The sequence below is a fragment of the Cimex lectularius genome, unplaced genomic scaffold (genome assembly GCF_000648675.2).
Source record: "Cimex lectularius strain Harlan isolate CLEC.00 unplaced genomic scaffold, Clec_2.1 scaffold75, whole genome shotgun sequence".
NCBI lineage: Eukaryota > Metazoa > Arthropoda > Insecta > Hemiptera > Cimicidae > Cimex > Cimex lectularius.
This window is the reverse complement of record NW_019392758.1, coordinates 1,569,782-1,588,071: the sequence shown is the minus strand read 5'-3', so window position 1 is coordinate 1,588,071 and position 18,290 is coordinate 1,569,782. Positions and strand designations below refer to the sequence as shown.

Here is an 18,290-nt window from a genome sequence, read left to right as displayed (position 1 = left end):
TGGGGCAATTTTGGTGCAAAGTGAAGGAATAAGGAACAGCCTTGTGACGTCATCTGAATAACTCACTCAACAATTCATCAATTATTTATATTAATTAAACTAATTAGTACAATTTCTGCTGGCTGGCCAAGAAAATAGTTAAGAGTAATATACATGTTTTTAAAGATGTTCTTTCTAGTGAAGAAAGAATTTCTTTAATGTTATGCCTGATTTGGCTGCAGACAATTTGCTAAAAATTCTTATTATTAAGTGATTAATTCCATTTGCTTGTGACGAGGTTAACACAACGCCAAGAAAGTTAAATTGGACAAATATAAATGTTAATTAGAAGGTTATAAATTTTAAACGTTATTAAACCTATTCTAAACTTACAAATACTTCAAATACTGTGTCCAGCTGCTGCAGTCAAGATTAAACCGACATGTTTTTTCAAAGGAAAAAATGAAGGAAAATCAGCAAAGAAAACAATGTCAAAAGTACATTAATGAATAGTTGTAAACAGCAAATATTTACTTCTAGAAACCACACTCTATAAAAGCAAATCAAATTAAACAATACTTACATGAAGAGTGATTAAGAAGGTGATAAAATTAATTTTATAATAAGGATGAGATGTGAATTAATTTATTTCAATAAGTAGTTGAAACAGTGAGGAATGGTCAGGTTAAATGTATGCCAGAAAAACACCTTTTTTCATTTATTTGTTGAAGTTTTGACCTTTATTCGGGTCTTCTTCAAAGCCTTGATTGTTGCATGAGAATTTGTGTAGAAATTATACAAGAAAAATATAGATGAATATGCTAACATAGAGATGAATTTTAATTTTAAATAAAGTTTAAATTAATTATACTTTTTAACTAAGGTATTAGACAAAGGTCGTGGGTTTCAATCCTGCTTGCAACACTAATTTTTTCATCTCAATCAATGCCATAGATAGAAAGTATAATTAATTGAAATAATTAATATGATCAATTATGACTGCTAAACATATATGGATTAATTTATTTACAGTATTCTTACTTAAATTATTATTTAAATAAGTACAATTTAGCAATAGAACCAAACTTTGCTTATTCTGCAATAAAAAAAGAAGAAATTATTGTTCATTTTGTTGGAGGATTCCTATATTGAGTTTAGAATATTATTTTTTTTGGCAAGAGCTTTTTTCTTTCTTGATGGAGTGTTAGATATTTTAAATATCATTATATTTTGTATAATACATTGTCATTTTTTATTATATATTCCACATATTCTTAGTTATATTCAAGTATTTTATTGTACTAATGTGATAATGATTTTTTTAAAAATTATTATGTGATTGTCTGTTATCAAAACAATTTTATTGTTAACTTCATTTATTATTATATTTTAATTATCTTATTTTTTAAATTATATTATTATATTTTTATATTATTATGTCATTTCTTCAATTATTATTTCTTATACATTTTATAAACGTACTTTTCTATTCCTTTATATTTTCTTTTAATTTATTTTATTATACATTTTAGTTTACTTTATAAACTGTTGCTTTTCTATATTTTGTACATATATAAAAAGGGTATGGCTGCCCATTAAATAAATAAATAATTAGGAGGTAGTATCAGTCAAAGTTGGGTAGTTTCTGTAAGGTGACCTGAAAATACAGGTATGAGCTTTGAAATTTAATTTCCAAGCCTTAAGCTTAATGAAGAACTTTCGATAATGATGGTGACTGTATACTAGACCAATATTGGTTGCGGTGCATTATCTCATAACGAAGCCTCTATTAACCTTAACTCATAAATATTTGTAACTATTTACTAATTCAATCTCCCCATACTCATACCTTCAATTTTCATTTTAAGCTAGTCTTTATGAGATTCAGAGTACTTTTTTGGTGGAACAATATCATCAAAGGTTGAATATCAATGAAGTCAGTTGGAACTAAAGGCTTCATTGATATTGAACTTCCTCCATTATAAAAATAACAATTTTAAACTTGTCCTGGTTATGGTATGGTATATGGTCCTGGTTAAGATTTAAATTCATTTACGAATAAAGTTGAAATTGGGTTATCATGTTTTGAAGTGTACGTCTATACAAAAGCCAAAATAACAGTCATCTGCAAAAGCTAATAATTTAAATATTTTATCCAACACATTTATTCCACCTTTAACATAAATATTATAGAAATAATGAAAACAGTAGTGGACTTAAGACATACCTTTGAAGGACTCCTATGTTTGTATTAAAGCTTTCTGTTAACCCATTATTATTCTAGACCCTATAAAAAATCTTGAAATTCATTTGAATCATAACTTGAAATTTAAAAATCGTATCAAATCTATCATAAACAATGTCCCTTGGATTTATTAATTGCACTACTGTAAACTTCATTATTACAGCTTGATTAGTTGATAACACCCTTGTATGGCCAATGGACTACAACAAGAATCCTAGGAAAATTTTGAGGACTACAACCGACAATAGCCCACTTGATATCTAAGTGTCCTCTTTGTTTATGTTTTCTTTACACTTCGGTTTGCGTCATGTTTCAACGATGATACAGGCTTCCTCCATTTGTTACGCTTGAGCTTGAGTTGTTATAAATACTACTCAATCAGAAATATGTTTAATACATGAAATAATAATAAAAATAAATTGTTAATGAATAATACATTTTTGACAAGATGTATGAGTTGTAGTGGAGCAAATTCAATAAAGAGTAATTTGTTAATACAATATATTTAATTTTTATTTGAGCATTGTGAAATAAATTATATATTCAAATTGTTGACCAATTCGATCAAGTGAAAAAAAATCAAATCAAATAATTATTCAGAAATCGTGAGATGCTGTCTGGTGTGATGTAGGTTTCAGACAAACATTTTCTTTATCGTGCCAATGTTTCAATCTTTATTGAGATCATCTTCAGGGCCTGGGATTTACAAACATTGTTTACATTTAACAAATACATGTAGGATGTGGAAAAAAGTGAATTTATACATTGCAAAATATATATTATAATATTATTAACAGTCACTAACCACCACACAACAAAATCAAATTTTAATCATTTGTAAGCACTCAATGAAGAAGTAACCTGGGGCTCAAAGAAAACCAAAGGAAAGCAACTGTAGCAACAATCGTCAATGACCTAGTACTTCTTAAGTGAAGTATCAAGTCGATTGATTGAACAAAGGAACCAGGAAGGTACAATAAACCAGAAGGCTGCAGTGCCTGGGGAGTACAAACCCCGCTTCCTCGCATCTATCATCATCACCCTTGGCAAATTCCCATATTTGTATTTAAACTTTCTGTCATCCCAAAATTACTAATAACTTACCAATTTGGAGGAAAGCCCTAGCTGACAACTTTAAGACTGCTAATTGTGCCCTTGTAAAGGATTTGTTGATTTGAAAATAAAAAATGGCAAAGGAACAGTTTTATGTTTTTTATTGTAAGAGTAATTGTTTTATCCATTTCTTTTCATACTCAATTGGCCAAGTTGCTTATATATTTTATATAGAAATATTTGTGTTGGATTTGTTGTGACATTAAAAAAAATGGCAAGGAACAATTTTAAGTTTTTTATTGGATATTAATTACATATTGTATATAGAAATATTTGTGTTAGATTTGTTGATTTGATAATAAAAAATGACAAAGGAACAGTTTTATGTTTTTTATTGGATATTAATTAGATGTATTTTATATAGAAATATTTATGTTGGATTTGTTGATTTGACAATAAAAAAATGCAAAGGAACAGTTTCAGATTTTTTATTGGAGATTAATTATATATTTTATCTAGAAATATTTGTGTTATATTTGTTGATTTGACAATAATAAAAAAATAGCAAAGGAACAGTTTTTTTGCTTTTTATTGGATATTAATTAGATATATTGTATATAGAGATATTTATGTTGGATTTGTTGATTTGACAATCAAAAAAGGCAAAGGAATAGTTTTATAATTGTGATGATAATATTGGTGTGTGATGGGAATATTGGTCAATGTTTAAAGGCATAAAGAAAATGACTTCATATCCTGGCCGACGTTTTGATTTAATTTTAAATCTTTTTTAAGGTTATCTGTACATTTATAGCATATTATTACAATTTTATTTTTACAGAATTACATATATTTTATATACATGCAGGCAAAAACCTAACTCACCACTTGATATCTAAGTGTCCTCTTTGTTTACATTTGATTTATTGTTACTAATTGGCATATGTTCCAATAGTTTTGTTTTTTATTGAATATTAATTAGATATATTATGTATAGAAATATTTATGTTGGACTTGTTCATTTGACAATAAAAAAAATGGCAAAGGAACAGTTTTAGGTTTTTTATTGGATATTAATTAGATATATTATGCATAGAAATGTTTATGTTGGGTTTGTTGATTTGACAATAAAAAAATGGCAAAGGAACAGTTTTATGTTTTTTATTGGAGATTAATTATATATTTGTGGTGGGATTATTAAAGTTCACCAAAATGCTGGGTTACTTCGGTTGCGTCATGTTTCGACTATGAGAGGGGCTTCCTCCGTTTGTTACCGCATTCTGTCGGCGGCTGTCCATTTAATTCTCGGCGTTCGGCCCGCTTTTCGTTTCGGTCAGTTACTCACTTGTTTACTCCGTTGACGCTGGTACTGTCGAGTTTTTAAATATGTGAAACCGCAAATTCAAAAAGTGCCAGTTTTTTTGTTTTTTTAAAACAAATTTTCTTTGTTTTTAATTTTTTTTGTTTAAATCCATCTCTTTCAATTTCGTTTTGTGTCGGCTTCCGTCGGCGAAATGACTTGGGTCGAAAGGCTGAAATTGAGGTGAGTCTCTCGTTTCTTGTATTTGATGGCTTGCCGAGAAATGGGCGTTACCACTTTGCCATTCGACACTGTTTTGATTTCATATTCCGCCTCAATTTGCACCAGGATTGACAAATTTTGAACGTCCGACGTTAAAAAAAATAATTATACATAAATAAAAAAAAATATATATTAAAAATTAAATACAAAACATATATTGTGATTCTGAGGTTACTCTGATATCACAGGATATAAATGTGTACCAGTTGATTCGCTGTTGGAACCCATGAAAATAACTAATTTTTATTCAATTCTCACACAATTTTTGAACTCTTCGACCGTAAACTTCTCTTTTTGACATCTTTAAATTTATTTTAAATTCATTCCGAAGCTTGAAAAAAAAAATCTTGAAAGTTATTAAGGTTGACAACTTATTTCGTCTCAACTGAAACTTACTCAGAATAAAAATCATCTTGGCCCAATAAGTTTGATAATGTTGATTATAGATATCACGATATTTACATTTTGATAAAAAAAAAAATTAACGAGAAAGAGAATTTATGTTGAACCAGGGGTTTTTCACGTTATTCATACGCGTTTGTAATTTGTGTCATCTTCAATGAAGAACTGTGTCAGTAATGTTAATCATATACTGACGCTGTAGATGGCAAAATGTTGACACGCGACTGATGGACCAACCGAGCGAGCATAGGTAGACCAAATTGATCACTAAGGAACAAATTACAAAAATGTTGCAGAATTTATTTTAAAAAAAAGCTGGACTGATGCAAACTTGATAAACGTTTTGGCTATGTGATAAGTTTTTCTGTTTTTGAAGATAAATTCTTGAAGTAAAACTATTGTTTGACAAGAAAAGTGGACGATTGAAATTGGCAGGGCGGTGTTTGTTCTGTTGAATTGACCAAATAATATTATTTGTTTATCTCCCAGTTCAATGGCTCACACACACACACACACACACACACACACACACACACACACACACAAAACATCAAATGAAAAACAGTAAAATTCAAATATGAATAATGTTTTTGATTATTTTTAAGGTATTACCATTTTGAAATAGGGTTGACAATAATTTTTTTGTTCGTTTATACAATGTTTATTTTGTAAAACAAAATATCCGACATGGGCCATTCTGACAGGTGTGTACATTCACATTTTGTAAATGCGCTAAACTTTTCTATATTTATGGCAAGAAATCGGGTAGAGTTATGTTTCTTTTTCAAAGTATACACACCAATGAACAGAATTGGTTTAAAAATATTGAAATTCACAATTTCCTGGTGTCTAAACTTAAATACTATGTTTACGCCAAATTTTCAATGTTAATAAAATGGAAGCTTAAAAAAAGGATTATGAAAATTATTAAGGTTCTCTATTTTTTAGTTCTCTCAGCACAAATTTGCTCAGAAAGAAACATTAGCTTGGCCCAATGAGTTTGATAATATTGATCATAGATATCACAATATTTATGTTTTCATATGCATTTGTAATTTGCACCATCTTCAGTGAGGAAATGATTATTTGGAGATGGTGAGATGTGTCAATAATGTTAATTATACACAGGCGCACTGGAAATTGTGATATGTTGAAACGCGTCTGACAGACCAACTGAGCGAGGATAGGCACACCAAATTGCTTGATAAGAATCAATTTACAAAAAATTGATTTAACAAAAAAAAAATAAAAGCTAGACTGGTGCAAACTTGATAAACATTTTGGCCATGTGATAAGTCTTTCTTTGCTTACTCTGAGAAATTTTTGATTTTTTAAGCAAAAATATTATTTGTCAAGAAAAATGGACTAGTGAAACTGGCAGGATGGTGTTTTATACTGTTGAATTGGCCAAATAATATTGTTTGTTAATTTCCCAGTTTAAAGGTACAATAATACACAATCAACTTAAAGAAAAAAAGTAAAATTCAAATATCAGTTAATATTTTTGTTTATTTTTAAGCTAAACGCCAGAATTACCCTTTTGAATTAGGATTGACAATCATTTTCTGCTCGTTTATACAATGGATATTTTGTAAAACACAAGTTAGTTAACAAGATGATGGGCAAGTCTGACCGGTGCAAAGTTGATAAGCATTTTTTTTAAACATTCATGCTGAGAAATCGGTTACATTCATTGCTCTGATTTAAATCCCAAATTCGCACACCAATGAACTGAATTGGTATAAAAATATTGAAATCCACGTTCCTGGTGTTAGAACTCAAATATAATGTTCACAATGAAATACAATCTTTAATTAAAATTGAATATTTTGATTTTTGAAATTAAAAATATTGTTTCATAAGAAAAATGAACTAGTGAAACTGGCAGGACAAGTCTTTCCAGTTTTACTTTGAAAAACAGTTAGAAATAAGAATCATTTCTCTCAATTTGGTTCCAAGATGTGAAAATAATCAGGTGGTCCTTAGCAAAGTTCTGAGTTTAATGGAACAACAATGCACTAAATAACATGGAAGATGTAAGTAAAATCCAAGTATTAATATGTTTGATTATTTTTAAGGTAAACGCAAGAATTGCCATTTTGAAAAGGGTAGCGAATAAATTTTTCTCGTCCAAACAATGGATATTTTGTAAAAGAAAAAAAAAGTTTGATGTTTGGAGAATTATTTTATATATGGTATTTTTTTTTTATAAAAGGATACAGGATGTGTTTATAGTGTTGATTGGCAAAATAATATTCTTACTTTATGTTTGTACTGTGTGTCAATGCACTGAATCACATTAAAAAACATTTAAAATTCAATTATCAGTTAGTGTTTAATTATTTTTTTATACAATGGATATTTTTGAAAAACTATTTGACAAGAGAACGAGTGTGTCCTGTGTAAATGTGGTTAAACATTTTGTCAGTGTTTGTTTCTCTATTTTTACGGAATAGGTCTTAGATACTATTATTACTAATAATAACTTATGGTTTAGTAAGCTGAATAAAATTCAGCATTATAAGTAATGTTCATATTAAAAAAATAAAAGTAAGTAAATAAATACAAAAATTAAAGAATCAATTAAACATTTTTATTTCTTCTAAACAATGACGCAAAGAATTTAAATTTTTGAATGATTTTAAACCATTTTCGATGCCTTGAATAATTAATGAAGAATTCTAATATATATTTTTTTAAAATTAGCTTGAGCTTGAATTATTGTTGAGCTTTGAGCTTGAGTTAGTCGGTCAGAAATTGGTTTAATACATGAAATAATAAAAATAAATTTTTAATGAATACGTTTTTGACAAGAGAATGTATTTGTTGTAGTGGAGCAAATTCAATAAACAGTAATTTGTTAATACAATATATTTAATTTTTATTTGAACATTGTGAAATAAATTATATATTCAAATAAATTGTTGACCAGTTCGATCAAGTGAAAAAAAATCAAATTTTAATCATTTGTAAAATTGATTTGACGATTAAATTAAATATGAGTGGCAGGATGGTGTGTCACATAAAGTAATAAGAATTATGTTTGCTTAATGTTTATTTGTGTTGTAATAATGCTCTTGGATCAACATTTTCTATTTTTCTGATTGGAGATTTAGTAAGGCTGATAATAGCTGATGATTAATATTCAGAAAAAAAGAATCATCTCATTGTTTCTCGGCCCCACAGTAATTTGATGAATAAGAAATATATTTAAAAAATCGATTATAAAATGGTTTTAATTTGCTCATTTTCACTGACTTCAATTAAATTATATATTTAGACAGGATGGGCCTCAATGTTAACAATTAATTCTGTAAATTTTTTAAGGTTTTACTTTATTTGCTATAAATATTCAGGTCTAATAGAGAAAGTTTTCAAAATATAATTCATAAAAAAGTTGAAAGGTTGAATTAAAAAATTATTTTATTTTGGAAAGAATTTCATGTGATCCGGTAGGTGGTATGTGTAATATTTATGTAGAACAAAAGTGTCAATTTGTAACTCAATAAAAAATAACATCAGACCCAGATATAAAAGTCTTTCATCATCTTTAATATTTAAATTTCGTAGTATAAGAAATAAATGTGCGGCTTTTTAAAGACCCTTTTAGTTTCTGGCACCTCACCATGTCATTGATCTTAAAAGTATTTATTGGACCTTGGGGCTTGTGTCAACCGGTGTGAAAGTTCTTCGGATAAGAGATACCATTGTGACAGTAAATTTTAATGATTGGAAATGATCAAACTACAAATAATAATACTTATAGTTGTGTTAAGGGCTGAGAAATCCACCCTATTAATTATTTTCAAATATATCTTATCAATATTAATAATGTGTTACAATTTTTCCCTTTTTTACTACCTACCTTTTTTTCCCAATAGGCACAAAATACATGTTACTTATTTTAGGTTTTTCAATTTGTAGTTTCAATAGGCATATGTATCTTATTGGCTAGTACCCAAATCAATTTGTTATATTTTTATTTCTGGAGCGAGGTCTTTTGGATGGCTAATGTGAATTATGACTCTAATTAGCTGAAGATGAGTCCTCACACCTTCGGACCAGACCCGCAAATCTGTACGCCTCAAAGCGTATTAAAAGTAGGACTGAAGAAATAACACACTGGATGAATCCACCAAAAACAACCAAAAATCTTAAGAAAAATAATAAGCCTTTATATTTGCCATTGCCCATTATGATGTCCGAGAATCAGTGTAATGTTAAAAAAAAAGGTTGTTGTACTGTTAGGCTAAAATAGATGTTCTCCGAGTGCCAGACTCTTTCAGTGGGTGGGGTAACAGTTTGTTGTTTTTTGTTCAAAGTCTTTAGGAACAGTTTGTAGTTGTAATTTGTCACTTTGATTAGAAACTTATTTGAGTCCAAATGTAGCCTCGCTATGGAAGTTTATTCGTGCCAGTCACATGTGACTAATAAATAGTAGCTTGTATAATCATTTCTCCTTAGATATATTTTTTTTAACAATTCCAATTCCTTTCCTAGTAATAAATTAATAATTGTAAATTAATAATTTGTAATAAATTTATGCTACTGTTATAAACAATGTGATATTTTATTTGTACATTTACCACGTTGTTCATTAAAGCCTGCATCCAATGTTTGATTTGGATATTTTATGAATGCAAGATCTAATTTTCTACTGGTGTAAAATAATTCACAGTTGGTACTGTACTTCTCGATAAATCAGAAAGCCGAGAAAAACTGAAACTGACAATTAAACTTGAGTTTTTATAAATCAGCTATGTCCAGTGACGAAAAAAAATTGTAAAGATTTAAATTGTCACAATCGTTTGTGCTTTAATGATAGGGTTGTGATATTTTAATTTTCCAGGCTTTGAATGAAAGATACACTGCATATATCGTCATAAACTGATAAAAATAAAATAAAATCCTAATTTCTACCCGTCGACTGTTACTTAATTTTTAAATGAGAACAATATATGGTATGGATAAAAATCAAATCTGGATGGTTCAAATTAAATTTTTATTATAAAATGCCCATTAAACAACCAAGCCACGAAAGAGCTATGTATAAAGTGCCCACTGGGAGGATGAGCCTTTCACCGTTTGTTTTACAATAAAGTCCTGCTTCTTACATTCTTATTTAATAATAATTACGATTGTACATTGATTCAAGACTTTGTACAATAAAACCGAACGTGAAAACTTCCATGGGCCTTGATCAGCATTCACATCTCGCATCGCATACGTGAACACGAGACTTGATCAAGTTCAACCACCATTGTCACTAATTTATTATTCGTGCCGAATTAAAAGATAAACTTGATTGTAAACATGAAATAATTTAGAGTGTATAATATTAGAAAAGTCAAAAATGTCAATTAACATAATTTCAGGTATTTCTCTTATGATCTTAAAATTGTCATTTTAGGGACAATATATATTTCTTCCAAAATTAAATTTTTATTTACTTTCTTCTGCGGAGGAAATTACACTTTGGAATGGAGACATTGTTTAAAATCAACTTCATACAGATTTTAACGCCCATTTATTTCTTTATAATTTATCTGTTTTTCCTATTCTGGTTGGTTTCTGTATGAAATCGATAGTAATTTCTACAACGCTACTGTTTGATTGAGAAGTCTTTCTGTATATTTTGTAATTTGTAGGGGTTAAGTGTAGAGTAGTATAAATATCTTCAGTTTGCATGGTTCCAAACTTCTTCGAGAAAATATGATCATCCGTTTGTTTACGTTTTTTTACATAACTGATCGTGGGTTTTATTTTCAACGGGTGAATGAGATACATAACCGCATTTACCGCAAATTAAACTACACAATTGAATAAACAATTCTTCATTGTTAAATGGCATTAAGGGGCATACATGTTCATGTTCTAATCTGGATTATTGGTCGTGAAAAACTGAACCACAGTGGCTACAAATAAGAGTATAGATCTCATTGAAAGCAGGAGAATCCCACGACAAATTATTGGGTTGTCCGGAAAATAATGCAGGATTTTAAGTTTTCATTAAAAAAAATCTATATAAAATATTCTGTTTACGTTTACAGGATTACTCATTTGTATGAATGTCAACACTTATTAATCCTCTTCCAAATGATATTGTTTGTTTACCTCTGTAGCATTCCGCTACTTGGAAATAATTCAGTCATCCTTATAATGTCAAAGCGAGAATTTCGTACGATTTTCTTTTACGAGTTTAAACTCGGCCGAAGCGGAGCCCAAACGGCTAGAAACATTTACCAAGTCTGGGGCGAGGGTTGTGTTAATGAGTGCACTGTGCAAAGGTGGTTTAAAAAATTTCGGGAGGGAGATTTCAGCCTTGAAGATGAAGAAGGTCGTGGAAGGCCTTCCTCTCTTAATGATGATGTTCTGCGATCAGTGGTGGAAGAAAACCCCAAAACAACTGTTCGAGAACTTGCTGACCACCTCAAGGCGATTGGAAAAGTGAAAAAACTCGAAAATTGGGTTCCACACTCATTAAACGATCGCCAAAAAAATCAGCGCTTTGATGTTTGTGCATCACTTCTTTGTCGAAACAAAAATGACCCATTTCTGGCCAGAATTGTTACATGTGACGAAAAGTGGATTCTCTACGATAACACTAGACGTTCTGGACAGTGGCTCGACAAAGGAGAAGCTCCAATACATTTTCCAAAGCCCCCAACTCATCAAAAAAAGGTAATGGTTACGGTATGGTGGGCTTCATTTGGTTTAATACACTACAGCTTCTTAAATCCTGGCGAAACCATCAATGCTGAATCATACTGTAACCAAATTAATACCATGCATCAGAAATTGGCAGTAATGAAGCCCTCTTTGGTCAATCGGAAAGGGCCCATTTTGTTGCATGACAACGCTCGACCACATGTGTCACGTGTAACGTCACAAAAATTATTGGAGCTTGGCTATGAAACTTTGCCTCACCCACCCTACTCTCCGGACCTCTCGCCTACTGACTACCATTTTTTTAGACACCTGGACCACTACTTACAACACATAATATTCAAAAATCAAACGGAACTGGAAAATGCATTTATTGACTTTATCAATTCTAAAAATTCTGAATTCTACTCAGACGGAATTAATAAGTTACCAACACGTTGGGAGAAATGTATTGAGAGTATGGGAAATTATTTTGATTAAAGAACATTGCTTTAAAGTAACTAGTTTCTTTTTTTTTGTTTAATACCAAAATCCTGCATTATTTTCCGGACAACCCAATAGCTCCTGATATTAATATTTCAGCAGTGAAAATAGTAAAAATTCATAATCAAGTTTGTCTGGAACGAGAAGGTGAAAAGAGAGCCAAATTTGATTTCCACTGTCAGCTTGGAAAGAAGGACTTGGACCGATCGGTCAGATGAGAAGGTATTTCGTTGGGTATGATCCTCCATTCCTTGCAAAGACCAAAAGACCAAACCAACCAAACGCAGACCACTCAATGAACGAATCTTAAACGCTTCTTGTATACTCGTCGCGACTAATTCGTCGAATTCATTTTTCATTAATTAACTTAAAATATTCATACTCACATTTAATGATCCTATAAAGACCTAAGCCTATAATGAAATTGCAATGTTGTTTCCACTCTGAAACAACATCGCCGATGATTTGAGACTAACCCTTTCCATAAAAATTTTTCCGCCCAACGACAATGCCCTAAGTATGACAGTTGCCGTCGGCAGTTACTTAAATTTTAGTCGGGCTTAGCTATGAGAAGGGATGATTAAAACTGCTTAACTTTAGCCTTGAAAAGGGCTGATTGGAATTTGATTTGGACATGTTGTCAGTCGAACGCACAATGTTGCACATCTGTTCTCTCGAAAAAACAGGGAAAGGGTTGGGAAAAGATGTTATGATAAAAAGAAAAAAAAACTTCCGTAATTTCCGTTTTTAGCGATTTTTTTTACTTATTCGATTGGTCTCAAATTATAACAAACCGTTGATTTTACATCCCCGCAAATCTTTTTCTCTTTCTTCTACATTTCTACACTAAAATCGTATAGATCTTTCTCTCTCACACACTTCAGCCAAAACCTTTTTATAAATATAATAGAGGAAAATATATGTATTTATATTAAAAGCACAATCCGTTGTAGTCCACTGTCATTAACCATCTTTCAGCTATTTGCTCGATCTTATCCTTGCACATGGGATGGCAATGGTAACATTTTTATAGCAATTTTGTTTAGAATAAAGTTGTTTCCCTTCAACAAAGTGGGCAATGGATGAAAAGAAGTAATGATCTGAGGGAATGAAGTCTGGACTATGTGGTGATGCAGCAGAAGTTCCTTGGTCCGATGGAAACTGGACAAATATTTCGATTTTATATATATAAAAATATAAATATAATATAATATATTCTTCGCCCTTCTTCCTTTCTAACTGAATGAACTGGCAGACTATATTTTCACCCTTGTCAAACTTTTTCAAGACGTGTCTGTACATCCTTCCTTAACAAACCAGACCTGTTTTTCTGCTACGGGTCTCAATCCCAGTCATTTCTGATTAGTGTGACCCTACTGTATTTATCGTACTTCGAATGGGAACAATTGATAAAACAGTTTATTGTGCACCCTATTATTTGAACTGAACGACCACGTCCGATTTTTGCTCATCTCTGGTTTGTAATCAAGCTGGTTTGTTGCTTATTATCAATTCGCCTTATATCGATAGCAAGTTTTGTGTCAGGATATAACTATCCTCTAACTGTACATTATACTGCAGACGGGACCTCTATGCACGAGAAATCAGGATATAGTTGGTTCTAGGTTCGAAACTCAACTTTTGTGTCCGGAATGGATTATTCTTTTGAAATATGTAGTTTGTACTGTAATGACTCATGTTTGATAGTAGGACACAATTGACTCCAGAAGAACTGGCCAACTTTGGGTTTACATCGTGACAGCAAAGTATCACTTGTTAGGTTGTTCGTTTCGTTTTGTGAATCCTGTAACGATTATGATAATAATAATAATATAATTGACTACCGTTCGGTTCGCTTCCGTTCGGGCACGAAACCGGAAACATCCCCTTTTGTGCCAGGGGGGAGTTGCAGATGTTATAAATTGAAAATTCAATGGAGGGTTTAATGCACCTGTTTACAGTAACAATACGAAGGACCCTCCCACGCGCTGCTCCGCTTTACACCATTAATTCCATTTACGTACTAGGGGCACAGACGTTTTCACTCCCGGTTGTTTCCATCGGTTTGTAATACAACAACTGTTTTTGATTGGCTGCGACCAAACCATAGCGTTTATGAACCTAACGAGGAAAACACGTCCAGTAGGTTGTAAAAAATATGAGGGATAAAATCTGGCCTTTTTCATGACATGAACATCCTGATGGTCGGTTGCAAGAGCTAAAGACAACTTTCCTCTTCTTATTTGCCTGTTACCCTCTGATCCAACGTCCTTAGCCTCCCCTTGTTAGTGGGACAGTATTGGAAAAACAACAACTATTGTCTGAAAGAGGTTTTACAACACAGCAATGACGGCAGAAAAAAGTAATGGAATATCTGAAGCAAATAGATGCGTCGCCTTTGATGTTTTTTTTCCACGCGTGGTTTTTTTCCCTTCCTGCAGTGAAGTGTATTTATTGGCACGAATGTGTGTGTGAGTATGGGTAGGAAGTGGACGGAATATCGAGTACCACACAGACCCACCGAGGTTAGTTTTCTTTTTGTGTGTTTTGTGTAGAATGAATGCATTTATTGGCGCGAAAGTGAGTGTGAATGGGTGGGTAGTGCAGGAATATCGAGTACTCCATACACCCTCAGATTTAGGTTAGTATTAGGCTAGGTGTTTCTTGTAGAGTAATATTAAATTCGCCAGTGGCTCCGCGTTCTTAGCTGTACATTTAGAAAGAGTGGTCACCGCTTGAGTGAATGTATTTATTAGTGTGATAGTAGTGTATGTGTAGTTGGGTCTGTGGTGGAATATCAATTACACCATAAACCCACCAATCTAGGTTAGTATTTTACTCATTGTGCAAATGTCAATTTTAATTGTACGTAAAGTATGAATGTATTTATTAGCGTGAATGAGGGCGGGTTTTCAGCGGAATATCGAGTACTCTGCTACCCGCACATTAGGCTAGTTAATGATTGCATGTTTGGGTATGAGAGAGTTTTAGATCCTTTTCACCACGCGTGAAGGGGCTAAAAATGTAGAAATAATGTCCCAGAAAAGTTACCAGACAGATCGCCAGACGTCCTAGCTATCTTACATTAAAAGTACGGTGGAAAAAGAAATACGAGGTGCCGGCAATAGCCCCCACAACTAGCAGGCCGTTAAAAAAAATGTTAATCGTCGATCTTCTAAAGGCCAAAGAATTTCTTTAGAAGCGAAGAACTTGGCGACCAGTTATTGTTTTTTCATTGTTGATAATATGGCCAACGTAGAAAGTAAGCGGTAGTACCTGTTCCGACAAGCGAGGTCTGGTCTGTATATGTATTGGAAAAGTCGTTATTTTTTCAAATGTTTTGTCGTTATGATGGTCGTAGACGTTGCGCCCTTTAGGAGCTATTGTATCCTCCGTTCCGTACTTACAGCACACCCGCGAGTCATCAAGGAACTTAATTAGTAGGCCCGGTTTCAGTGGTTGAATTTCTTTTACGGTTACGTTGTTCATCCCAAAACACGGACAAATGTAGCACCACAGTTTGTTAATAGGTGGGTTGGTGTCTCCTCGGCTTTGCAGAATTTGCACGTGCCGTGTTGTGCTGTACCTATCTTCTTCAGAAGCCCATTCAGTCTACACTGTCCAGTTAGGAATCCTTTTAGGATTCGAGGTTTTCTCCTGCTTCCTTTGATGCATTCTGTTGTTTCATTTCTTCCAAAATTTGCTAGAATGTTCTAGGATTGTTTATGTTCAATGAGTGAATTCCACTATTTCCTCGTTTTCATTTTGTCCATTTGTTGGTATGGCAGCACTTTTCCTTGCAATGGCGTCCGTTCTCTCGTTGCCCTCTACTCCCATATGATCTGGGACCCATCGGAGAGTGGCCTTATTTTGCATATCTAATCTGTTGAGTTTAGTTTTGCAATTCAGCACCATCTTTGAGCTAATGATGTTTGAATTTAGCGATTTGATGGCTGCTTGGCTATATTCCTGTTTTTGTACCCTTTGTTCAAGTTGAACTGCATACATTTCACAACTCCATGGACTTCAGCTTAGAAGACCCCGGTGTATTTTCCCATGGGTTCTGAGTATTTTGTTCCGGGGCCAAACACTCCCCGTTTCTTCATACGTTCTAGATCCATTAATGTGCCAGCAGGTGGTGCCGTTCTCAAAGGTTATGATGTTTTATAATAAAGGCCCTTTTCAAGCAGAATATTTCGAATTTATCATCAGTGTCAAACACTCCAAATTCTACCAAACTCATGAGCTCTCTGGTGCTGTAAGAGCCTGTGCCTTATACAACCCATCCTTTTAAGGTGTGTTGAAACCCTCTTTTCATCGGAAGTGGTGATACGCTTTATAAAACGAAAATCAATGGGGTTTCAGATGAACATTACTTATTGGCCAGCTGAGGCGGATAATTTACGTTGTTTGGTGTCCCAAACCACAAACCTCAATTTGAGTCCATTAAGTGCTCAACAATTGAGTTGAATAAATATGAACCTGAATGTCTTTTTTACATGCTTGTTATTCTCCTAAGATGTAAATTTTTCTAACATTTGATTTACCTTGAAGATGATGACTTATATCTTCCAAAGTGAATACAATTGTTGGGTTTAAGAGGCGAATTAAGGGTCACTGAATTACCGACTGGCTAGATTTCTTAATATAATTAAGACAATTTGACCAAATTAGCATTCTAATAGAAATGATGAAGGACGGAGTGAGTGCGGTGTTCAATCCTTTTTAAAAAGATAGTTCCTACTCACAGTAAGTTGTTTTGAAACGATACGGATTTCGAGCCCTTAGCTCATCATCAGGCTGAAGGTTTTCTACAACCACGTCTCTCGACAAGAATTGCAAAAGTGAACCCGCCGATACCACCGCCAACGCCATTTTATTTATAAAGGTAGGTTAATAAGGCATCTGAAATTGGTCGAATTTGGACTAGCTGTCAACATTCCCTTACAAGGCAACAACAAATAATGTTAAAAATAATAATGTTAAACAAGTAATGAACAAAAAACGTGGCACTCCCCCTCGTTCTTCTAATGTATAAACCATCCGTAAAACACTCCAGAGTGTAACGGATACGATTCCCCTGGTAAACATATCGAAATTGAGTCCTAATCTTCCACGCCCTGTTGTACGTGGAAATTGGTTGATTATCGTGTATATTAGGGATTATTTTTTGTCTAAAAGGGTGATTGTGTGTTCAAAATTCATGAAATTTCACTTGTGGAAATTGCGTTTGTTAAGTTTCGGTATTAGTCATGGATGCATTCTGTATCATGGATTTATTATTTTTAAATCATTCTACGGCTTAATTGGGCTGTTTTTCTTCGGCCATCTTATCCTTAAACGTAGACCTCTGAGTGCATTAAGAGTCTTTTAACGTGCTTATACAGTTAAAGGTTGTTTTGAAAAAGTATTTTTGTATTTAATAAAATCGTTTTTATTTAAACCATTGGATTTTTCTTTTGAAATCGTAAAGTTATATGAATGTTCATAACATGAAAAAGTATACTGAAATACGAAAAATAAAGTGAAATATGAAAAAATGTACAGTTGAATATGAAAACATTGTAAAATATTAACAAATATATGCATATTGAAATATGAAAAAACTATGCAAAAAAATAGTTAAAAATGAATAAAACGTGTAGTGAAATGTAAAAAGAAATTGTGAAGTATGAAAAAATATATTGTGAAGTAAAATAATAAGTGACAAATATGTAGTGAAATATTGTATGAAAAAATATATAGTGAAGTATGAAAAAATCCCGTACTTAAATGTAGAAGAACGATATAGTGAAATACGAAAAAAACTATATAGTGAAATATGAAAGAAAACTATATAGTGAAAAAAATATAGTTAAATATGAATAAAATGTGTAGTGA

General features: G+C 32.2%; 1 protein-coding gene across 1 annotated transcript in view; it reads left to right on the top strand.

Annotated features, from left to right (window-relative positions):
* Nucleotides 1–4,605: 4,605 nt before the first annotated feature.
* LOC106661077 (CD109 antigen) overlaps nt 4,606–18,290 on the top strand; it is a 32,544-nt gene continuing 18,859 nt past the window's right edge. Inside the window, exon 1 of the mRNA XM_014384219.2 lies at nt 4,606–4,820. Within this exon, the coding sequence (XP_014239705.1) occupies nt 4,792–4,820 (29 nt within the window). The 5' untranslated portion in view covers nt 4,606–4,791. The remainder of the gene's footprint in view (nt 4,821–18,290) is intronic.